Genomic DNA, 25,594 nt, shown 5'->3' with positions numbered 1-25,594 from the left:
GTGTCGGCGAAGGGTATAAATGGGGTGAAAGGGGTGAAAACAGGATCATTTGTGACCACGACCAGTTGAAAATGAGAGCTCTGATAGTGACATTTGGAGGAGCGAGCAGCAGCTAGGATGCCGATTCCGATCACCAAGCACAAATTTGAGCGAGTCTGACGGTTCCAACACCCAAATGACTACGGACCAGTTGTACGCAAATTCAAAAACTTAATTTTTGTGCATTTTTGATAGGTTTTAGCTGAGTCCAAGTCAAGTCGGAGCAAGAGTGCTAGAACTATGGTTTTGGCGCTTCTGCTCCATAAACTAGCGCTATTGTGTCGCAATGGCGCTATTGTACCATTGTTTGAGCGCTTTTGGTCGGTATTAGCGCTATGGTATGCTAGTTTGAGCGCTTGTGCAGTTTTAGCGCTAGTGAGGGCTTAATTGAGCGCTATTGTGTTTAAGTAGCGCTACTGGGTAGTGGATTTAGCGCTATTGTAGTTTTAGCGCTATGGGATAGCTGATTGAGCGCTTTTGTTAGGGTTGTAGCGCTATTGTTGAGAAACTAGCGCTTTTGTTGGTAGAATAGCGCTTTTGTCTTAGGATAAAGAGATGCCCCAGTTTGGATGAAGAAAATCTCCCGATGCCAATGATTGATGGATGGCGAGGTGAAGTGGGAGTTGTTTTGAACCATAGCAGCCTGATGAGACTTAGGTCATTTGTTAAGATAAATGCCCGTTGAAGTCTAGGTGGCCATGATTGCTTACCTGTTGAGACCCGAAGATACTTGATCAAAGTATCTGTTGATAGTCTAGGTTTAAACTTAAGAAAGTTTGAAAATAAAACAACTGATGGTGATTGATGAATGTCTATGTGCAAGAGGAGCTACGCGTGTTGCAATTACAGGAGCGCCATCCTACGACACAGGGGTTGCGGGACCGATTGACACAGGCGGAGATTGATTGCATTGTCGTAACTGGTCTATACGAGGTGATGCACATGCCCGTGATTCGTATGAATCACGGATTGATCACGACACTAGCAGAGCGGTGGCAAAGTGAGACGTGCACTTTCCATTTGGCACAGGGGGAGATGACCGTGACGCTAGAGGATGTGTGGCGCATCCTGTGGATTCCGATTCGAGGAGAGCTGGTCACGTACGATAGATCCTGGGGGACTGTGGCAGTGCAGAGGAATTTTTGATGAGGATGTATATATTGATGATGGCTCGATCACGTGGGAGGATATAGCAGCACTATATGAGCCTCTTCCAGCAGTTTTGTCAGGTATTGTGGGAGGTCTGCTGTGTCCGGACAGGCGATCACATGGTTTGGCCATGGGATGGGGGCAGGTTATCGAGATGATGATGACCGAGGGGACCCGATTTGCATGGGGGTCATGCATGCTAGCGCACATGTATCAGGAGCTCCATGAGGTAGTGTACCGGGGGAGGGGTTCCTTAGTAGTGGGCATGACGCTGCTACATATTTAGGCTTGGGAGCACCTACCAGTGACTCGACCGGTGAGTCTGAGATTCCGTGCAGTGGATCAGCCGTACATGTTTATGTACAGCGGCATGATGAGTCAGCCCCTTTTGGGGAAGTTAGAGTGGTGGCGGTGGGCATTGGATGACCTGGATGCAATGATATGGCAGCCATACTTGGAGTGTGAGCCATGGGATGATGACGCAGAGGCACTACCTTATGTGTTTATGACTCGATTCCTCATTGGGAGGACTGCATATCATGTGGAGAGACAGGTGCCTGGGCGAGTGATGAGGCAGTTTGGATTAGCACAGGGACTGCCCAGTGGATCAGGAGAGTATGCTCAAGTTATTCGGGAGCGGTATGCATGGGGTCCAGTGCTACCGTATGATCAGGCACTGGCAGAGTTCTGGACACTGCAGGCGAGGCCATGGGACATACGACCGAGGGTCATTGATGCAGGGGTGACAGATGAGTATACGTAGTACCAGGTAGCACACCCGATCCCACGGATATGGGATCCAGCAGAGTTGATCCCAGCGTTTGAGGATGAGAGGGGATGGGGCCGGAGGAGGGCAGGAGGTCGAGGAGGAGGAGTAGGAGGTGGAGGTGGAGGAGGTGGAGGAGGTGGATTGGGGATGCGGAGTCAGCGGAGAGGGAGAGGTGGATTGCCTCTTCATATATCTCAGGGACCATTGATACCAGAAGGAGTTCAGCTGAGTGGGAGGGGGATGGAGAGAGAGATCCCGATGGACAGAGGAGAGGGGACTACTGGAGAGGGTGGTGCAGGGGAGGCAACTATGGATACCGAGGGGGGAGCTACTGGAGATCTGCGGGATCACATGATAGTATGCTTGCAGACCCGGATAGAGGATTTGGAGGCGGAGGTGGCAGCTAGGGATGTGTAGCTATTTGCACAGGAGTCAGAGCTGACGGTGGTGTTGCGGGAGAGAGATACTGCAGTGGAGAGATTGGCGGAGCTGCAGGAGAGAGTCCAGGTTGGAGTAGGAGCACAAGGGCCTACAGGGGAGGTTATGAAGCAGTTTGGACGAGCACAGGCTGAGATAGAGTACTAGCGGGGTTTATATGAGCAGGTGGTGCCAGTTAGTCAGCGAGCTCTCAGTTATACTCAGATGCGACAGACTAGATCAGAGTGATCGCAAAGGATGCAGAGCAGTGGGGGAGTGATGGGTCCTTTGAGGAGGGAGAGATTAGGGGATGCAAGAGGGAGTGGTGGTTTGATGAGGCCTCCGCGGAGAGATGGAGCAGGGGGTGCAGGCACTAGTGGTGGAGCAGGTGGAGGTGTTGGGACAGCATCGGGCCAGAGTGGCATTTGAGAGAGCATTCATGCATATATGTATTTGTATCATTGTTTATTTTTTTGGACTGTATCTTGGATGGCTCTTGGTAGCCGATTTTGTAGACTTCATTGTACTCTAATATATGAGATGAGATATATGAGGAGATCCCATATTTTGATGATATGTAGTTGATAGGTATGGATGTTTATGCAGGATGATGAGTTATTGCTTAGATGGATATGTGTATATGTATGCATTTGATGAGATGTTTCTTTTATGCATGTTTTTATGATGATTTATGATGTGGGATACTGACATATGAATGCAGGTTTATATATGTATGATTTGTTTTGATTTTTTGATGTAATGCTTTTATGTATGTAATGTTATGATGATGATGTATGCTTATGATGATTTATGAACAGGATTTTGGTGTTTCCTATTTTGATATAATGATGAGATGATTTATGTGATGATGTTAATGCAATGGTCTAATGAATGATGCTATGTATGGATATGCATCTAGATGTTTTTAGATGAATGTAATATGGATAAACAAAATGTAAAGTACAAATTCTTTATATGATAATGCCTAAATGAATGCGTATATATAATGGATCTAAAATGTTATGAACCAATGTTTTATAAACAAGTGGATTTTATGATTTTAAATGCTTAAATATGATTTAAGTAAAAATGATAATGTGATGATACTATAACTAATGTTTTAATAACTGCACCTTAATGCAATTAAAAAGAGGATAAATGAATGCAATGTGAATGAATCCTAAAATGAGCATAATATGATACTTAGTTAACGAATGACTGAATGCACTTTTTAACTATAAATGAATGTATGCAATAATAAATGATAAAAGATGATAAAATGATGATGGATAATCAATACTATATGAATGCCTAGTAAATGATTTTAAAACAATCAAAAGACAATTTGATCTCAAGAATGAATCTAATTATTTATGATTGATGCAATGATGCAAATGTTTTAATGAAAACTAATGTCCAAAACGAACTATATGCAATGTTAAGTTTTAAAATGACATGAATGTACTTAATGCAAGATGCAATTAAATGTGATGATGATATGACCATGAGGAATGCAAGGTTTTTAAGACTTTGCATGGTGCATTGATGAGGTATCAGAGTACTCAGTCGTGATTGTATCCAAGACCAGCTTAATTTTCACATTTTGCATATAAAGCCTACATATGAATGAGTGAACGGATGGGTGATATGCAACGGAATGCAATATATAAACAGATGAGATGAAATGACAATCCATAGTGCTCTATTTTCATCATTGAGCTTTAAAATGTTGGAAGAGAATACAAGCATCTTGACATAATGATTCAAGATGACTTGAGTATTCCTTTCATGGATTTTATATAGCAAGTTAATACAAACGACTTGATATAAGGGCCAAGTCGACCAGAGTATTGCTTGCAGAACAGACAAGGATTATCTCTGTTCATGCATGATTTGGATCGTCCTCCTTGATCTTAGGCTGATCATATCCTGAGACAAGTGCATACCGTACTAAGAGATAAAAACCTTTATCCAATTTGGATGAGGAGGAACCAAAGAATGAGCATTGTACCTGCAAACAAACAATATATACATAAAGAATAAAGAATATGGATCCTTGGTAATGGTTCATGCCCATATGGTCGAGGTATACGCTATAGTCAGCAAGTCGTAGTGATCTATGACTATTTTTTGCATATGATCACATAGCTTGGTGAACTTCCCACGTAGACACCATTAGTACATGCCCTGGAACTTCATCGGAAATAATGTGCAAACAATACAAAATAATGCTGAAAGATCCCGATACAGATAAACGAATGTTTGTACTCACAAATCAACCAAGTATTTGATAGCTTAACATAATTTTCTTGTCAAAGAAAACGTCACTTTTGTCTTTGTTTTGGTAAGGAAGGATGCATCCTTGTTGAAGACAGTTTTTGATGTTGATGTTGATTGTGTGGTTTGATTGATAAATGGTCATCATGTGAGTATTTTGTCAATGCTTGTTTTGGTATCTGCATGGATGAGTATGTACAAAGTGTTGCCATGTTTTTGTGTGATTTTCGATGTTTTCTGATGTTTTTGGATTTTGAATTTGTTTTGAATGTTTTTTGTATTTTTGTTGAGACATTTTCCAATGTTTTTGGTATTTTGAGATAGTTTGAATAAAGAACTCAATGAATCATAAGATAATGTAGAATCCACTTCCATCAATAGGTTAAGGGAATTGCCCCCAGTTTTAGACATGACTATGAAAAAGCGGTATGCAAGACGCATGGAGTACTTTCTTAATTGCAGATGAATAACAAGCCATGGTTTTGGACGGATGGATGTATGTATGAAGTAGATGTGATCGCAACAAGTCTGAAAAACAATGGAGCCATAGCCTTTACGAGTGGTGCCTGTTTGCCAAGTTTTCACCATCATACTTACCCAAGGTGCCACCAGAGTGGTTGTTCACCGTTTGGATGCATGATTTTTCTTTACTTTTTTGAATGTTTTTGTATTTTCTTCAGGACATTTTTTTGAATGTTTTTGGTATTTTCTGGTACGCAGGGGAGCCTGATGCTCTGTACACCTTAGGTATAAAACCGTTTGAGGTGCATGCTATTGATTGGATCTGCAAGCGGTTCTCCTTCTGATGTAGCCAACTGATATGCCCTAGACCCGAATACAGCAGTGACAACATATGGGCCCAGCCAGTTTGATTCAAACTTGCCCTAATGTTCTCTGTTTGGTTGGTTGCGAGGATTCTCTCGTAGAAAAAGATCACCTACCTCAAATGTGCAAGGTCTAACTTGGTGATTGTAGCTTCTGCTCATGCGCTGTTGATAGGCTTTGAGATGGTTGTATGCAGCTTGTCGCTTCTCATCAAGTAACTCTAAGTCTTGGAGGCGGGATACTCTGTATGCTTCATCATCGATGAGATCGTGCACGGAAACCCGTAATGATGGTATCTCAACCTCAATAGGTAAGATAGCTTCTGCACCATAGACCAATGAATAAGGAGTTGCACCTGTAGGTGTTCGAATGCTAGTTCGATATGCCCATAGTGCTGGATTCAGTTGAACATGCCAATCATGACCGACATCATTGATTGTCTTCTTGAGGATTCTTAATATGTTTTTATTTGATGCTTCGGCTTGACCATTGCCTTGTGGGTAATAGGGGGTGGAAAAGCGATGTTGGATGTGAAATTTCCCACAAAGTTCACGGACATCCTGATTTTTGAAAGGAAGACCGTTATCTGTGACGATAGACATGGGTACACCATACCAGCAGATGATGTAGTTGAGGATGAATGAGGCGATCTGCTTGTTGGTGACTTGGGTAAGTGGAACAGCTTCAATCCACTTTGTGAACTATTCGGTGGCAATAATAATGAATTTATGGCCATTGGATGAAGATGGATGAATCTTACCCACAAGGTCAAGGCCCCATTGACAAAAAGGCCATGGTGTTGTGATTGGTTGCAGTTCCTGAGCTGGTGCATGTATCAGGTCGCCATGAACTTGACATTTCTTGCACTTCCTGACAAAGTAGTAGGAATCTTTTTCCATAGATGGCCAATAGTATCCATTGCGTAGGAGTTTCTTGGCTAGTGACGGACCATTTGAGTGAGTCCCACAAATGCCTTCATGGACTTCTTCCAAAGCCTTTGTTATCTCACCTTGTTCCAGACATTGAAGGAGAGTACCATCAAGACCGCGATGGTATAGGGTTTCGGCAATAATGGTATATCAAGCAGTTTGGCGAATGAAGGTTTTACGTTGGTTATTTGATTGGTTGGGAGGAAGGGTGTGATCACGGAGATAGGTGTAGAACTCACCATACCATGGGGATTCAGAATCGACAAGGTGACATATCATCTCGGATTCAAGGATATCATAAGCGGGGATCCAAAGCTGTTCTACCAAGAACTCGTAGCATGTTGAATTTTGTGGAAAATCTAGGAGAGATGCGATGGTAGCCATGGCGTCAGCAGCTCGATTCTACTCTCTTGGTATCTGCTCAAAAGTGATAGTAGTAAATGATGTCTTTAGAGTGTCCACCATTTGCTTATATGGCATGAGTTTATCATCCTTGGTTTGATATTCATCAGTTGCTTGTCGAATGACCAGTTGGGAGTCGCCATATACTTGTAGTTCTTGTAATTTCCATTGTACGGCTAACCTGAGTCCTGTGATCAAGGCCTCATACTCTGCTATGTTGTTAGTGCATGGAAATGTGAGCCTGTAAGACTTCGGGATGCTGTCACCTTGAGGTGTGATAAACAGAATGCCTGCCCCTGAGCCATGCCTAGTGTACGAGCCATCAAAATATAGTTTCCATGGTTGTGCTATTGTGATCATGAATATCTCTTCATCTGGAAAATTGGAAATGAGAGGATGATCACCCATGAGTGGTGCACCAGCCAACTGATCTGCAATAACTTGACCTTTGATAGCTTTACGGTCCACATACTCGATGTCAAATTCACTTAGAATCATTACCCATTTGGCCAAGCGGCCTGTCAATGCTGCTTTGTTGAGTAAATACTTGAGTGGATCAATCTTTGCAATGAGTTGTACCTTGTGTGTCAATAGATAGTGCCTCAATTTAGTGGCTGCTAAGATTACCGCTAGGCAAGCTCGCTCAATAGGTGTGTAATTGAGTTCATAGCCCACCAGTGTGCGAGAGATATAGTAAATAGCACACTCTTTTCCTTCTGCATTATGTTGTGCCAGTAGTACACCCAATGTTGTATTGGTTGCTGAGATATAGAGTAACAACGGTCTACTTGGATGTGGTGGCATCAACAATGGTGGATTCATGAGATAGTCTTTAAGCATTTGAAATGCTTGTTGGCATCGAGCATCCCACTGAAAGCGGATGTTCTTGTGTAGCAGGTGTGTGAATGGGTGACACTTATCAGCCAATTGTGCAATGAATCTTCGGATGGATTGAAGTCACCCTTGTAATGTCCTCAGCTAACTGATATTCTTTGGTGGTGGCATATCCATGATTGCTTTTACCTTTGTTGGGTCGACCTCAATACCTTTGCTTGAGACAATGTATCCTAAAAGCTTCCCGGAGGTTACTCCAAAAACACATTTCTTTGGGTTGAGTCGAACATGGTATTGTTCCAGTCTATCAAAGATTTTATCTAAGATGTGGAGATGCCCATCTCTGGTGAGTGATTTTGCTAGTAAGTCATCAACATAATCTTCCATCATAGTATGCATCATGTCATGGAAGATGGTGGTCATTGCTCTTTGATAGGTTGCTCCTGCATTCTTTAGACCAAAAGGCATTACATTCCAGCAATATGTGCCCCATGGACATGTGAAGGTTGTCTTATGTTGATCTTCTGGTGCGATCTTTATTTGATTGTATCCTGAAAAGCCATCCATGAGTGAAAGCATGGCATGTCCTGCTATCAGATCCACTATGATGTCGATATTTGGAAGGGGGAAGTCATCCTTAGGACAGGCCTTATTCAGATCTTTGAAGTTAGTACAAATGCAGATGCCCCCTTTTGGCTTGCCAACAGGCACAATATTGGAGATCCACTCTACATAATCAATTGGTCTAATGAAACCAACATCTAGGAGTTTCTTGAGTTCTGTTTTGACTAGCACTACAATCTGAGGATGCATTTTACGAAGCTTTTGCTTGACAGGTTTGGCTCCTTCTGCTACGGTAAGGTGATGCATGACTAAATCAGGATCAAGCCCAGGCATGTCTGCATATGACCATGCAAAGTTGATCTGACGCTTCTGGAAGAACTTTATAAACTTAGGTTGTTCCTCTAGAGTGAGAAGAGATGCCAGATGTATGAGATGAGGATTTTCAGGAATCCCCACATTGTATTCTTTGGTTTCCTTGATGAGAATCATTGATCGTTCATGTTGTACATTAGCAGGGAGAATGTCAAACCCTTCATCCTCAGGTGCCTCAGAGAGGTTTTCACCGTTGGATACGCTCTTTCTTTTTACTTTTGTCGGATCAAACAGTGCCACAGTATGGTTTTCACTGGAAGATCCATGTTTTATTGTTATATTTTTGCAGCTGAAAGGTTTGGCATCCGCCCCGAAGTATGCTGCGCTATTAAGTTCAATGGTGAATCCAGCTTTGTGATCCCCGCTTGGTAGATTATCCCTTAATTCCAAAAAGTCAATGATGGCCTCATTGTTTTGGAAGAGGTCAAGACATGGGGGATTTGGTTGGTTCCATTCGATGAGTTCAGGGTGGATAATGGGCATTACTTCATCGATTAGGTTAAGTGCGTTAGATGTATCAGTGAGGGTTAAGACGTGATGGTGAAGGTCGTTAATGGTACTCTCCTTGTCAGAATTAGGCATAGGATGAGACGTAGGGTCTGTGGAAGATGTTTCTAGTTCAGGAACCCAAGTGGTCTTTATCTGTGCTTCTCCGTAAACAAGGATGTCTTTGCGTGGCGGAGGCAGTGATGTGTCTTCCTCATCTGAAGTGTTGAGCTGTACAGAATCAAATTCCCACTCATGTGAGTCGGTCTCTGAGTCACTTTCCAGCATCCGATTACTATACCATACTGGGATGTCTTTTGAGTTAAATACTGCAGGTGTGATTGGTTGATGTACCTTTGTAGTGATCGGTGCTGCAGGAAGATTGATGGGGATTAAAGAATCTGGTACAGGGAGTATCGGCAATATTGACTCAGTTGCTTCTACTGGAACTGTTGGTGCTATAGATGCTGCTGCGGGTTCTGACACAGTTGCTGCTGCTAATGGTACTATTGATGGGATTACTGGTTCGATTGGTGGGATGAGCGATATTGTAGATGGTTGTGTTGGGGTTGTGAGCATCGATGGGGCAGTCGGGATGGTGTTTGAGGCTGCTTTAATGATGAAAGGTGCCCTTTTTGCCGTAGGCGGACAAAATGGTTTGTTGGGTTTTCCTTTGAATCTGAGTTTAGGAAAGACCTCTTTTTCAAAGCTGAGGCCTGTATTACCTTTGGGCTTGAATTTCGGTAGCAGAGGTTCATGTCATCCTTGTTTGCAATATCCCAAAGCACTCTAACCATCATATCCCATTCGTTGCATAATGAGGAGGCCTTTGCCATACTAATCCATAGGAAGTTTAACTTTCAGTATATCAGTGGTGATGGGATCTTTATAGATCCATTCTGCTAAGTCCTCATCTTGGGTTTCTTCTTCTTGACTCTTTCCAAGGATGAAAGGCGTCAAGGCACATGCTGGTATGTTTAGTGGTTGCTGGAGTACCTGCTGTGGTTTACCATGTGTTCTAGGAGAAGTGGGCATTTGTCCCACACAAAAGAGTTGACTCAAGTTGTATTCTCCAGGACCTTCCTCTGCTAGTTTCATCTTAAGCTTTTCTTGCTTTGGTATAATGGTGTTTGAACTGGCAAGAGAGGTGGGACTTATATATGATGTGGAGGAAATGGCTTCTCTATTATTAGGAACGGTAATCTCTGGTTGATGGCTGATATTATGGCAATATGCAAAGGGATTTGCATCGCCTAGGATTGTGATCTCTACACCGTTATGTGGGAACTTGATACATTGATGGTAGGTAGATGGAACGGCTTGCATGGCATGTATCCAGGGTCTCCCTAACAATAGATTATATGGCAGAGGAAGGTCCAGAACCTGACAGATGATGTTCTTTACCACGGGGCCCACTTGGATTGGTAGTACCACAGCTCCTTTGGAGGAACGCTCCGCATCGTCATAGGCTTTGATTGTGATATTCTTACGGGGATCCACTAATTCTATTGCATATCCCAATGATGTGGCCAACTGTAGTGTACAAATATTCAGGCCTGCTCCATTATCGATCAAAACTTGCTTGATCCTATGCTGGTTAATAAATCCTTCGATGTGGAGTGAGGCGTTATGAGGTTGCTGGAAGGAAGAGTTGTCACTTTCGGAAAAAGTGAGACAAGGTGATGACTTTAGACTTCCAACCATGGCTTGAAATTGGTCTGTATTCAGATTTGCAGGGACTGACGCCTCTTGGAGGGCTTGATCCAAGATAGTTTTATGAGATGGCGATAGACGCAACAGCTCTAAAATGGATATAAGTGCAGGGGTTTTGTCTAATTGTTCCACAAGATTGTACTGTTTTGGGATGGAGGTGGTGCCTTGTGGAGCTGCCTTTATGGTAACTTTGCCGCGATGCGTAACAACATTGCAATTTGAGTTGGGATTTTTGAAGGTTATAGTTGCAATTTGTTCATTGGCATCATACAGATGATTTACAGTGTAATTATACGCGGCCTGCATATAATAAGTGGTATCAGTGCCTTGCCTGGAAGTGGAAGGACCCCTTTGATCTTGTGATGGAAGTGGATTTTTGAACATTAGATGATCATTATTGGTTGTTTTTGGGTCATGTCCTTCAATTTCAATTTCTCCTCAGTCAATAAGATCCTGAATAAAATCTTTTAATCGGTGACAATTACTTGTCTTGTGTCCTCTTCCTTGATGGAATTCACAGTGTTCAGTATCTCTCCACCATGCCGGTTTGACCTGAGGTTCATAGTTTGATAGTTTAGGTAAAGTGACCAAATTTTGAGAAATGAGTTGTCGCAACACTGTTTCAATGGGTTCCCCTAAGGGAGTGTATGTGTGTTTCTGTTTTTGCTAACGAGGTCTAGGTTCATCATGAGATGTGATGCGACCTTGATTGGAAGGAACATTTGTGTTATTCTGAGGTGGAGGATTTTGTCCTGCAAACCAAACCACAGGTTGTACATTTTGGATAGTCTGGGCATCCACAACCCCATCATTGACGATATTCTTGTTCTTATTCTAGAAGTTTGGCTTATCACTATTGAAGCGTGGGCAAGGACCATCTTTTGGTTCATTAAAGATTTTGATGAGTCCTTTCTTGATGAGTGCCCGTTCACATTTCAAACCCTTCGTGATCATATCATTAAAAGAGTCTGTGTCTTTGACATCCAGGTGAAATTCCATTTCTTCATTTAAGTTGGAAATGAATATTTCCACTAGTTCTCGTTCAAGTAACTGAAGAGAATGTCTGCTAGACATTTGACGCCATCGTTGCAGGAATACTGAGAATTGTTCACCTGGTTTTTCTTTGGTGTTGCACAGATCAGCCATGGTGATGTCGCGTTCAATGTTATGAGAGTAATGAGCTAGGAACTTCTGCATGAGTTCCTCAAATGTTCTAATGCCTCCTGGTAGTTGGGAAAACCATGATGTGGTTGTTCCTCCCAAGCTTTGGGGAAAAAGGCGCATTAGGTAGGTGTCTTCATATGCCACTTCAAGACAAGCGGAATGAAATTCTCTGACATGATCACGGGGATCTCCCTTTCCTTTATATTTTTCAAATTTGGGTGTTTCGAATCCTCGTGGAAATGGTGGCATGTAAAGATTCCTATCAAAAGGATAGGGACAGATGTCATTTAGTGAGAATTGGTTAATCTTGACACCACTATGAAGTTGTTGGGCAAGATTCTCGACTTCTTGCCGCAACATCTCCATTTCATTTGGAGGAGGAGGTGGTGGGTTACCTCGAGGAATGTTATATCTGATGGGATCTCTACCTCTTTCCTCTTCATGGTGACTTTGTCTTTCTGATGCTTGTCTTAATTGGGCAAGATCAAAGTCAGAGGGGAGTTTTGCTCCTTCTTGAGCGAGCTTTAAGAAGTGAGCATCGGCATTGCTCCTGAGTATTTCGTCAAACAGTCTGTTAAAGTGAGGGTTATGCTGAGCCCTTTCTATTGTTGCAGGAGTAGGAGTACTTGGGTTTTCATCATTCGTATTTCCTCCAAGTGCTTCTTGGAATTCATTGAGATTTTCCTCTTCTTCTTCTTCTATTTCTATTTCTCGTTGTCGTGACTGTGATCGGGTTTGAGCCATTTTGTTTATGAGCCTTTGTTGTAGTTGAGTGAAAATGATGATGAGTTTTTGATGAAATGAGAGATTGATGGTTGGTGAATTGTGTTGCACGTGGATCTCTAGCACTTTTAAGGTAGATGTAACCAAAATTCCTTCTTTGAATTGCTTGTTTGTTTGATAAGTTTTGATGTGATAAGGTGTAGAGAAATCTGAGATGTGTTACAGATTTAACTACCTAGTAATGAGAGGATTCACTCATGAACTAGTTTTAACCTGTGTAGATGTGTCTCTTAGGATGAGCTTATCCTAAATGTAGAAACAATCTAAAAAGTGATGTGATGTGTTTGATTTCAAGCAATATCTAAAAGAGAACTTGGGACAAGAACCTCTGAATGTTTTGAGAGTTGGAACGGATTGATGATGAAGTGATGATGGATGAATAAGATGATGAATGAAATGTTTTCAACTTCAATAAAAGCTTTGTGTTATAAATGGGACAAACTCTACCTCTTCCCTTTCGGGTGTTGGTGGTATTTCTCGAGCTGTGTTGTATGTGATACAGACATTTGGGAAGAAGTTGGGATTAATCTTTCCTCGGTTTTTGTGATAACTCAGAGCTCTATATTGCATAAAAACTCTGTGGTTCAATGATTCTGAATCAAATTCGTTTGTTTTGCCTTGAAGGTAGAGACGCATACGATGTAGAAAGACTCTATGTGAGACAAAGATTTGTCTATTAATATAGAAGAATTTCCTCCTTTTGATCAAAGCCTTTGAGCTCAATGGTCTTCTTTTCAAGTTGATATTCTGATGACGCTTCTTCTTTCGCAAGATGTGAAGAATGGTCATAAAGGTTTGATTTTTTGTTGTTTGCACTTTGTTTTTGATGTGTTTGTTTGGATGAATACTTTGTTTTTGAAAGTGATTTTCTTTTGATGTTTCTTTGACAAGAAAACAAAGCAAGCACACAAACACAAGAATGTTGCCTAAAAGGCACAAATGAGTATGGGTCTAGATCAACCCAATCCTTGGACTTGTATATGACCCTTCCTTTTAGATATATTTTAAGGTGTATTTCCAAAGCCTGAAGTCAGCTCAATTTGCACTTGGTCTTTAAAACGAACACACTTCAAACACTTTTTATCCCTAAGGTCAAATGGCCAGTTGTGATAAATTTAGCCCACATCTTGATATTTCTTCGACTTTGGTACTACATACCTTATGAATCCCGTCGTGGCAGGTAAGGATGCGATATACTAAGTCTTGCACGAGTATAACAAATAGATGATCCCTATGATGGGGGAGTCACCACTTTTATCAAGCCACAAGTTGACTTTTCAAAAAGCTATGTTTCTACTCAAGGAAATATGTATGGTGAGTATCTTGGGAGCAAAACCATCTATGCTCTTGCACTAAATTATATCGCAAATATCCTCAATCAATAGAACGGGTGGGCTACTACTTAAAGGTGTTTAGTCATGTTCGATGTTTTTGGACATAAGTTCATTCTGCAGTGACTCACTTAAGAGCCTTGTAACTGGTGGTGGGGCCCATTTGTCCTTTCGGCCAATTACACTATAGGAACAGCTATACCCAAGGCTACAGCTTTCGCTCTCACCTGATTTCTATAGCAGCTCAAAGGATTTACCGCTCGAGGTCATTCCCAAGAGTATCGATCCCTTAGCAGGCCTCTCTTAAAAAGATAAAAAATTTGAGTGTTACTAACACTTTTCTCTTCCACCTAGGACCACGAAAGCCAAGGGAGAGGATAGTGTGTGTTAGAGGTAGGACCACTCGACTGACTTTTTGCACAAGTGTGCCAAGTACGAAAGACACTTGTTCTTTTTAATCCACCATTTCAAATGTGATCTAACTATTTGGAGATGTTGCTCTAACAGCCATGGTGTTCTTTTTAACTTCAAAGGCAATGTGTTTTGTAATCTAGAATTCGGAAATCCTGGTCAACTTAATGAAAAACACGTTTGCTTGAAGTAAAATTTGCTTTTGCAAAAACCAAAACAAGTGGATTGTTCTTTTTATTTGCCCAAAAATTGAAGTGTGGCTTGTGTTTTTTTAAGTTTGATGCGAGAAAGAAAATTTGTCTTGTTGATTTTAAGCACCAAAACAAAATGTATCCCTAACTTGCAATGAAAACAAAAATTTTGAAGTTCTTGTTCTTTTTACCTTGCAATAGAGAAAGATGAATTTTCTTTTTAAGCACCAAAAACAAGTTTGAGGTTCATTTTATGCACTCCAAAATAAAATGTGAGGTTTATTTTAACTTGTGCAAGAAGGAAAAAAGGATTTTTTTTAACCAACTTTTGAAAGAAAGTAAAAAAAAGAAACTTTTTAAAAGCGTTTAAACTAACTCCTTCCCCTGCACAAAAAGATTAGAACCTGCATGAAAGACAATATGTTAGAAAAATACGCATATTTTGGTGGGCTTCTACAAGCCTAAAATTTTTGGTTTTTGGTTACAAGGAATTTTCGTACAACTCTCTGTTACAATAGCGCTATGTAACACAAAAGCACTGAAAGAACAGAAAGGACAGAGAGCCAAACACGCTAAAAGTTTATCGATAGCGCCAGAATAACGACAAAAGCGCTAAAACCCACTTCAAAAGCGCTGAAACTTGGACAATAGCGCTAAAAGAGAAAGTGTCGTTAGCGCTAAAACGTGTTCAATAGTGCTAAAGCACAACCTGTGTGACAATTTCAACAATCAGACATGTTAGTTTACAAAAAAAAAGGTATGTTTTTGGTGCTTGGATTCACGTTCGGTTCACCAAATGATGCCCTACAAAATGGACAAGGTTAGTCTATGATAACAAACACACACAAGACAAGAAACTGTTAGTGTTAGTCAATCAAAGAACTAATCTAAATAGGCATACCAAGAGAGACACTAAAAACATGAAAGCATATCTAACTAAAGAAGCAAATATGATGAGGCATCTCCAAATACCTCCTAACATGCTCTTAGCTCTTTCTCCCTTGTTCCTCTCCTCTCCAAGTTCCAAAATAGTGTAGCTCTCAGCAGCTTTTTGCACTATGGATGCTTATGGAGGATTGAGATTGTAATATTGTGCTTCAAATGTGAAATGAAAAGCTAATACTATGCTATTGATGCTAAAAATGATTGATTTTATCAAAAAGACAAGATATTAGTTAATTATGCTAAAAATGCTCTCTTAAAATGCCTATAGCTTAAATGCATACAAGTTTTCAGGATCTGGATTATGAAGAAATGGGCTCTATTTATAAGAAAAATGGAGCAATGGATGGTTGAGATTGAGTAATCTCAACAAGGGTCATGATTGAATGATTTCAAATCCATGTGAGGGCTTTCAACCCAATCCTAGGATGACAAGTGTCAATGTGAGATAGGTTGAGAGGGGAGGGAATAAGCATTAAATGCTTGATATGACCTTGGGATTTAGACTCAATGTTGGTTGAATGAATAAACTCTTTATTCAAAGAATAAAGCTTTTATCCAATAGATAAATTCTTGTGCAAATGTGAAATGGATGAATATGGTCAAAAACAATAAATGTTTGGGGGGACAAATTTGAAATAACCATAAATGGTTATGTAAGAGCCATAAATGGTCATGTAAGAGCCATTAGTGGTGTTGGAAGACTTTGGGGGTTAATTTGTTGAACACACAAAGCATTAAATGCTTTTCAAAGACTTTGGAGTCTTTGAGAAGTGACTCCATTTTGCTTAGGAATGTGACAATAATTAGGAGATGGATTAGGCTAATTAGGAAGGGGTTAGAAGAATCTAGAAGGGATTTAGATTTTGCAAGTGGATTTGGTGGGTGAGGGAAAATAGGATTTTATTAAAATAAAAATTCATTTATTTCAATAAATGTGTGCAAGTTGCATTTGTAGGAAAATGCAAGTGGGGGGGGATAATGATTTAAATAAATGTTTTATTTAATTTATTTAAAAGAGGAAAAGGGGATTTTAATTAAATAAATATATTTTATTTATTTAATTGATTGGAATTTGCTTTAATGAATTAATTAAAATAAATTGAATAATTTATTTAATTAATAGAAGAATGTTTGGAGATGAATTAATTAAATATTTATTTAATTAACTGATGGCTAGTGGATTTTTAATCAAATAAATAGCGAATATTTATTTAGTTAAGCTAGACAGATTTGTGTGACTACAATATCATTTTTGGAGGAGAAGATGGATTGTGTAAAGACTTTGCTAATAAGATGCAGGAAGAATTTGAAATGTCTATGATTGGGGAGATAAAATTTTGTTTAGGATTGCAGATTTCACAAACTGATAAAGGTATATTCATATGTCAAACAAAGTACTTGAAAGAACTACTGAAGAAATTTGGTATGGAAAATTCCAAACCGGTAAGTACTCCTATGACTACAACTGATAAATTGACATTGAAGGATGATTCAGCTCCTATTAATCCGACAAGATATAAATCTATGATTGGAGGTTTACTATATTTGACACAAACAAGACCTGATATAATGTATGCAGTATGTATTGTTTCAAGATTTCAGAGTAATCCTAGAGAAAATCATGAATCAGCAGTGAAAAGGATTTTCCAGTATGTACAGGGCACAATAAATCTTCATTTATGGTATCCTAAAGATGAAAATTTTGATTTATGTGCATACACCGATGAAAATTGGGCAGGAGATGTAGATGACAGAAAGAGCACCACCGGCGAGGCATTCTTTCTTGGTAGCAGATTGATTTCATGGTTGAGCGAGAAATAGAGTTGTACATCATTATCAATAGCAGAATCAGAATATGTTGCAGCAACAACTAACTATACTCAGGTATTGTGGATTAAGCAAATGTTGAAGGACATAAATGTAAAATGCAAAGAACCTATAATCATTTATTGTGATAATTCAGCAACAATTGACATATCAAAGAATTTGATATTTCACTCTAAAACTAAACATGTTTCTATCAAATATAATTTTATGAAAGAGAATGTTGAAGCAAAAGAAGTGAGATTGATTTATGTGAATACTAAAGAGCAGATTGCAGATATCTTTACTAAACCTTTGCCTAAGGAAATTTTTGAATATCTCAGAGAGAAACTTGGGGTAATACCCTCACCGGTAGAGACTTAGACAGTTGATGTTTGGCATCGAACCAATAGAATTAACAGAGAAACTTTTTTCGGCTTTGATGGAGGAGAGCTACTTCTCAGGGGGAGTAGTTGGTTATAACAATTGGTTTTCTTAGTTGGTTGTATGTTCTGGTATTTGTATTGCTTTAGCATTTGATGTCAAAGGGGGAGAGATATCTATGGAAAAACATTATCCTATGGGGAGAGATTATTCAATGGGGGAAAGATATATACTCTCTGCATTTGTATTTTGATTTCTGGTATTGATCTATTCTGGAGATTATTGGTTTTTGGTTTTTGGCATTTTGTTTTGGCACTTAGATGTTTTTCCATCTTGTGTTGCCATCAATGCCAAGGGGGGATATTGTTGGTATTATGGATGTGTTGCATTTGTTTTGTCATTGATGTCAACACTTATCCTTCTGGATATCTTTGGTTATGTTGAACCGGCACACCGGCAAGTTCAGTGACTTATGCATAGTCATCGGTATATTGTTCACCGACAGGTTATATTGTACACCAGCACTGAAGATGAGTCGTTATCATCTGGAGATCACTTGGTTATGTCGAAGACATGGTTTGGACACTTGGTTTTGGTATTTTGGTTATTGATCTAATCGGGTTGACATATTTGTTGTTACCAGCAAATTGGTCTAGGTTATGGACCGACATGCATTATCTATTCCAGATCAGCACGACACATTATGGAGATTATTTAATTAATTTAATATTATTATAAATGTATTGAGCCGACATGATGCATTGCATCTTGACTTATTTGTAATTGGTTTAATTGTAATATTCTTGGTAAGCTGACCTACACATTTGTCCTAGGTTTTGGTTTATATGTAAGATCTCATTTGTGAGATGAAGTTTAGAGTGTGGAAGTGTGGTATGGTATCATGGTATGTGTGAATATTGAAGATCATATGAGCAGACCATAGAGAAGGTTCAAAGAAGATTTGAAGGTGATTATCAGAGCTTAACTGGTATTGAATCCAGCATTGGAGATGCTACTTTGAGCAGTACATTATCATTGGATTTAACCATCCAATTGTAGTCAGTGTGACTCTTATTTTGTGATTGGGTAGTGAGCTCTAGGCAGTTGGCCTTTCTGCATGTGCAGACCCCATTTGTATACACATACGATCTGCAGTAGTATCATCTGATTATGGGTAAGGTTTCCCACCATGTTTTTTCCCCTTACAGGGTTTCCACGTACAAATATTTGTGTTATTTGTTGTGGATGTTGTTTCTCTTTCTGTTCTATGCATTAAGTTTCACCGGTATTATTATTAACTGCTAATCTTTCAACCGACATTAAGTTTGGTTTACCGATATTAAGTATCAAGTTTGATTAAGTTATATTTGGGTTGAAATTAATTGACAACTAATTCACACCCCCCCCCCCCTCTCAGTTGCCTCTGGGTCCTAACAGTTTGGAGGCTTCTTAGTCCTTCACTTGATCTTTCATCGCTTCTTGGAAAGGATTTTTGTTCCCACTGGGTTTTCTCCTTTTTCTCCACTTTACAACAATTTTATTGTACTTGGGTACCTCATCAGACCTAGTTGTCGGGACCCATTGTTGCTTTCCTGCATTTTTTACATGCTTTTTTAGTCCTTAGTTGTTTTTTAGCTACTCCCTAAGTTCATCTTAAGGGGGGTGTTAGAGTTATCTTTTATTAGCTAATAATTATTTATTTAATTATTAGTCTATTATACTCTATGCTTAAGCTAAACTTAGGAATCTTATAATTCTTTAGGCTATTCTCCTTTAGGGTTTCGAGTATCCTCTTATGAGGATTCTCTCTTTGTATTTTCATGACAACTGTAATTATTGAATTGCATTCTTGTTGCACAATCAATATGACTCCTCTTTTCAGGATCTCTGAATTCTGGTCTCCATAGCTTTTTTGCTTCTCTCCTTCCGTGACAGGTTTGCATGCAAGTGATCTTTGGGAGCTGTAGAGTTAATTTTTCCTCAACTCTAATATTTTCATTTACATGTATGATGTCATGTATTTTAATCATCTCATGCTCCAAACTGGTTGAGGATCACTGAGGAATTTGTCATTCCTGAGCATTCTCCCTTTCTGTTGAGTTTTTATATGAGATTATCTGCTTTGTTTCATGTATAATTTGTGAGTGTTCCATATAGATCACAATTTGGCATGGGGATCACCCTCCCTAGTTTTGCAGAGCCTAAAGTGCAGAAGGATCTTGTATCCTTGTTATTGTTGGTCCAAGTCTGAAGAATATTAATAGTTGGAAGTGGCTTTCCATAGATATTTAGAAGAAAATAGCTTGGTCTCTGCCTTGTGTCAGTGTAAACCCATTTTTGGGCACCAACACTAGGTTCAATGTTAATTTATCTCCCATACAATGCATGGTATAGTGGCTTTATTATTTGTTTTGTTTTTTTATTTTTTATTGAAGAAAAAAAGATAAAGAATTATATAACAATAAGAAACATCAAGATAAGAAATCATAATTGAAATGTAGTTGCAAGAGAGAATTTTTTGTAAAATTTGAAAGAGAATATCACTTAGAAAATTAGAGCCATGTGATTATATGACAAAATTTTAGAGATACAAAATCATCAAAGCAATCATAAATCTTAAATGTGAGTTATAAATAATTGATTTAAATATTTTTAATTATATTATAATTATTTTAAAATAAAAAATTACCATTGTAGATGAAAATTAGAAACTAAAAAATTGTAATTGGTTTAGAAGGGTCAAAGTGTTTTGTCCAATCAAATTGTCATAAATTTATTTTCATAGTATAAAAACTTAAAAAATGTGCAACATATAGACTATAAGAAAATACAATGTTATATTAAAAAAAAATCTAATTTTATAAAAAACAAGCAAATACTAGCTTCTAATTGATTTAAATATTTTATTTTAATACCTAATTAAATCCCAAAAATATTAAATGGTTACAATAATATTATCTAGGGACAAGTACTAATAAACAACTCTTAATAAGAATATTTTAAATAAAAGAAATCTAAAAACCAACCAATAAAACAATTATTCAAGTCAAAAGGATCCAATCTTTTTAAGATACAGCTTAACAAATTTAAAATTGAAATGTCCAAGTATGTGTGTAGACTTTGACAATAATTTGATTATATATTAATAATAATCACAATCACAAGTTAGTAATTTTAGATTATCCTTTTTTTTAAATATCAATCAAAATTTTAAAATATATTTGTACTTAATAAATAAGATAATTAGAGGAGGTGATTTAATTGATATATAGTATTATATAATGACATGGTATTTTTTATGATTTTATTCATTATTTTTAAAATATTAGTAGGTGTTGTTTGTATTTACAAAGTGGACAAAAAACATTCATTTTTACAAGTCATATCAAAGAAAGAATCAATCACTATAAGACAATTGATAATTATTGATGTATTGATGTGCATCCTTTAATGTACATTCCTTGATTGTATCATCCACTAAACTTCAAACATTTGGACGTATGATATAAGGGATGAGGTCAGGAGGATCATGCATTTGGACATACAATATAAAGAATGAAGTCGAGAGGACCATGCATTTGGACGAATGATATAAAAGATGAAGTCAAAAGGATCATGACTCAAAGACACCAGAATGAATAACTCTATCTTAACTCTAAACCCCCAAAAAAATATCAATAACAAAACAAGCTTGTACATAAAATAAAACATACTACATCTAACTCTATTGCTTACTTAAGCATAATTCGTAAGGACATAATAAATATTAAAGAATGGTTATTTCGTAAGGAAAGCCAAGCATAATTTCAAATCCATATGGCCTTGCGTGTATTTTTATTAATTTAAGTAGTAAAATAATATTGACAGCTCTTTAACTTAGATAAATGACGAACACTAAAATTAATTTGCAAGTGAAAACAACTCAAAATCTTTTGGTGAGTAAGAAATGTGTGTTTTTTCGCATTGAACTTTTCAGAAACGTGTCTTTTTCGACATTGGATTTGCCTTAGCCGACAGTCTGACGTGTACAACCATTATTCTCTGAACGGCAAGATATTTCTGTCTTTCTATCCTAATCATCACAAATTGCAATAATGCAAACAAAACTAGTCTAGCGATCCTTGTGACTCATATTAATATATTATAATAATATTATATTTAGTTGTGGTTTCAAAAAAAATCAGTGTCTTGATAATAATTAAACAAAATAAATTTAGCAGCTACAGAATTTATTTTTTATTTTTTAGGTTTTCAAACGAGAAGTAAATATCTTTATATAGTCATGCCAGCTATGTTTTAACATTTAAAATATTAAACTGAAACGTGTGTATTTCGACCTATATTGTTGGTGGTTTTAGGTATCAATATAGACATTTAAAATACATTTATTTAAAAATGTAAGGGTTATCAATATATAGTCTTATTTTTCTTTAGAATTATTAAGAATTGTGTCATTTTATTAAGTAAAATAAAACAGCTTTTCACTAAATAAAATGTTTTTAAGCTAAATAAAAATAGCTCTTCAAATAAAATTAGAGTAAACAATATATAAAAACGAATTGATATTTATCAATGTTTTTTAGATAGATAGATATATTTAAGATATCTATATTAGTTTACTTAAAAGTTGTATTTTGATTTTTAAATATTGCAAATACAACATAAGTTTTGTAAATACCTATCGCAACAATAACTATATCATATTAAATAGAGTTTAGAAATAGTGATACTGTGGTCAATCTTAAGATGCACCATACATTGACACATGTATTCATGGTAACATATCATCAATACATGGTAACATATCATCATTATGTTTGTAATATTTAATCTCTTCCCCTACAATGTGTAAACAAATAAATTGTATGGGTAATGACATTTCATGTGGTTTATATCTACTTCTTACATTTAGAATCCATTGTTTTCGAGGCAATTTTGATTTCCCTACCACATCTAGAAAACTTTTAGGTTTACCAATTTGTGAACAACAAAGAGGCTTCTCTACCATTTGACTATTTGTAATTGTTCATCATAATTGAATAGAGTTGACTACATGGCAGGAGAGTCAAAGTTTTAATATTTATTCCCTAACTTCGTGCTTTCAAAATCCTATGTGGATTTTCATATTTCTCTCAATTTCATACAGTAGTTGACTTGTCAAGTCCCCTACTTAAAAAAAAAAAATTTAAGTCCACTGGCCAAATATGATGCCACATCAACATGCATTTTTGTGAAAGTGTCCAAAAAGGCCCCAAATTGTGATAAGACCAATATTTATGCACTGAGTCATGTTTACTTGTGTGTTGATGTGGCAACACATGATTGGTTACTTTTTGAATTTTAGAGGTACTTTTTGGGGGATAAGCATTAACATGACATTTTTAGGGCACCATTATTGGTCCCATTTTGTCCAAGTACCATAGCATGTATTGGTCCCCTCTCACCTATCGGTCCCTCTCCCCTATATCTTATTTCATGTGCTAATACCTTGATTAGGCACTTTTACTCATGAGGGGCAGTATAGCATTTTTGCATACTAAAGTTATTTCATTATATTTCCATAATAATGTAAATTTGATCATTTATTTATTTTGTGAGATAGTTAAGGGTTGCAAACCTTACATGTGGTGATTTGTAATCTTATTGTATTGTTGTCGTGAGATGGGCATGAGAGCCAAGGTCACATAAATAGCAAGGTGGATCCACTAACTTTTCAAGTGATTTGCAAGTGTGCATGGATTATCTATATACATACCTAAGTACCACATGTGAAAGGGTACATATGCATGCTTTATGTGTTAACCTTATATTTGATCAAGTTGTGATTTAGCTTAAAGGTATTCATAGTTGAACAATTTGAAGTCCTTATATGATCATTTTCCCCTTAATTATTGAACATCAAAATGATCTCTCTATGCAATATTGATATTTGTGAATGAGCTAAAAATTGTGTGAGTGTATATAAGGACATGTCAAGAACATTACCTAGTAACTTGGTCAACTCATCAAACTACAAGGGTATGGTAAGCACAAGTATGCATGTGCATTAAAGCGGTCTAGAAGCTACAAAACATGCAAAAATTATTTTAGTTTGTTTAAGCATTGAGATAAGTAAATCCTATATAGATAAAGAGAAATGTTTTGAGGAATTAAGATTTCAATTATGGGCACTAACATGGACTGATGTTTTAGAGTTGTTCTATGAGTGCTACAAATAGGTCAACACCATTGCAAAGAAGAGAACATTATCGAAGAGAGGTAGCCTAGCTTTGTGAAATTGAATGTCAGTAGTCAAATTGACTCGCAATCACATAAGAATTGTCATTGAAATGATTATTGGATGAATGTGTGTGTTTGCATTATCTTGAGTGTTTGCAAAAATGAAAGTTATATTGCTTTAGTTGATGAAAATGCTAACCATGTTTGGTGTGAATCTTGTTGATCTTCTTTTAGTATAATGATAAGTTTTGCATTGAGACAATGCATACTTTTAGGAGGGAAATATTTCATAACCCTAAGTTTTTATATTTTAATTTTTTTATTATCTTAAAAAATTGCAATTAATTAGTTTAAGGCAAGGCATCTTTAGATGAGTAACAGTTGCATGGCATCATGGAAACATGGAGTAGTGGAGTGGAAGTCATTTTTGGAGAGGAATAGTTTTTAGGCTTTTGCATGCTAAATTTGAGGCACATGAAAAATGAAATATTTGTTTTCTTTAATAACAAGAAATAGTGGATGCATCTTATTGGCACACAAATGGTGGTGACGATTACAACAATCTCCAAAATACCTCCTCAAAAGGCAATTGTCGACAAATAAGTGAGACCTTGTCATTAACTATCAGGAATCCTACCAATAACATAGGGATTGGCAATAGTGTGATATGGATGGATTCCAAAGATGAAATGAATTCACTTTGCTTAGGAAACCCTCCTAATGTGACAGAACTACACAAGGGCGCTATCATCATCCAATATTCCTTTGTATTAAGGGATGTTAATGTTCTCTAAGGAACAATTTCCATTTGATATCGTTTATCCTTAATACCTAGAAAAAAATTATATACTAATATATTCTCTTATTACATTTTATAGAAGTCTTAGGCACTATGTGGATTAATATTGAAGTGGACAATATTTTGATACCCATTAATAGATTAAACTATTTTATTTAAAATTAAATAAAATGTGTTATAAGGATGATAAGTTTCATGTAAATGTGTTTAATCTTTTCTTCCTTAATTCATTTATGACCTAAAAGTATTAGTTATGAATTGTATGTAAATGAGTATTATTAGTATAGCAAATTGGACATGTACATACACATTGTAGATTTGCTATGAATAACATAGATTAAATAGTAACTTTTGGAAAATTATTAGGTTCATCTTAAATGCCACTTATAAAGTCTTAACCCTTTGGTTATTAATTTCGATAGAACAAGATTAGGGTGGAAGAATTTTAAAAAAATCTCCATGTATTATATATGAACAACATATAAAAATTAAATTAACCAAATTTCGAATTCTCTGCAAGGCGGGAACTCTAGTTCCAATGGAGGAAGTGGCCAGATCGATGGAGCTGGCCAGATGGGGGAGAAGGACAAGCCTCTGGATATTCTGCAGGCTGACGGTACTCTGCCAGAGAATAATGTGGGTCCTGGAAATGCGGTTGGGAGGTCCAGCCCACGTGAAGCAGTTTGTGAGATTGGACAAGAAACTAGAAAGTGGTAAACCCTCTTTGGAACTAGACCTTCTGGGAAATCTTCCCTACCTCCTGTCAAGAATATATCGGATCCGAATGG

The 25,594-nt window shown here is 37.5% G+C and overlaps 1 protein-coding gene across 1 annotated transcript in view; it reads left to right on the top strand.

The window, feature by feature from the left end:
* Positions 1-25,523, top strand: part of LOC131063058 (uncharacterized) — a 45,776-nt gene extending 20,253 nt beyond the window's left edge. Inside the window, exon 2 of the mRNA XM_057996833.1 lies at positions 25,327-25,523. Within this exon, the coding sequence (XP_057852816.1) occupies positions 25,327-25,523 (197 nt within the window). The remainder of the gene's footprint in view (positions 1-25,326) is intronic.
* Positions 25,524-25,594: the final 71 nt, after the last annotated feature.

Source organism: Cryptomeria japonica, chromosome 11 (assembly GCF_030272615.1).
Source record: "Cryptomeria japonica chromosome 11, Sugi_1.0, whole genome shotgun sequence".
NCBI classification, from domain to species: Eukaryota; Viridiplantae; Streptophyta; class Pinopsida; order Cupressales; family Cupressaceae; genus Cryptomeria; species Cryptomeria japonica.
Note: the sequence above shows the minus strand (reverse complement) of the source record. Positions and strands in the feature narration are given on the sequence as shown.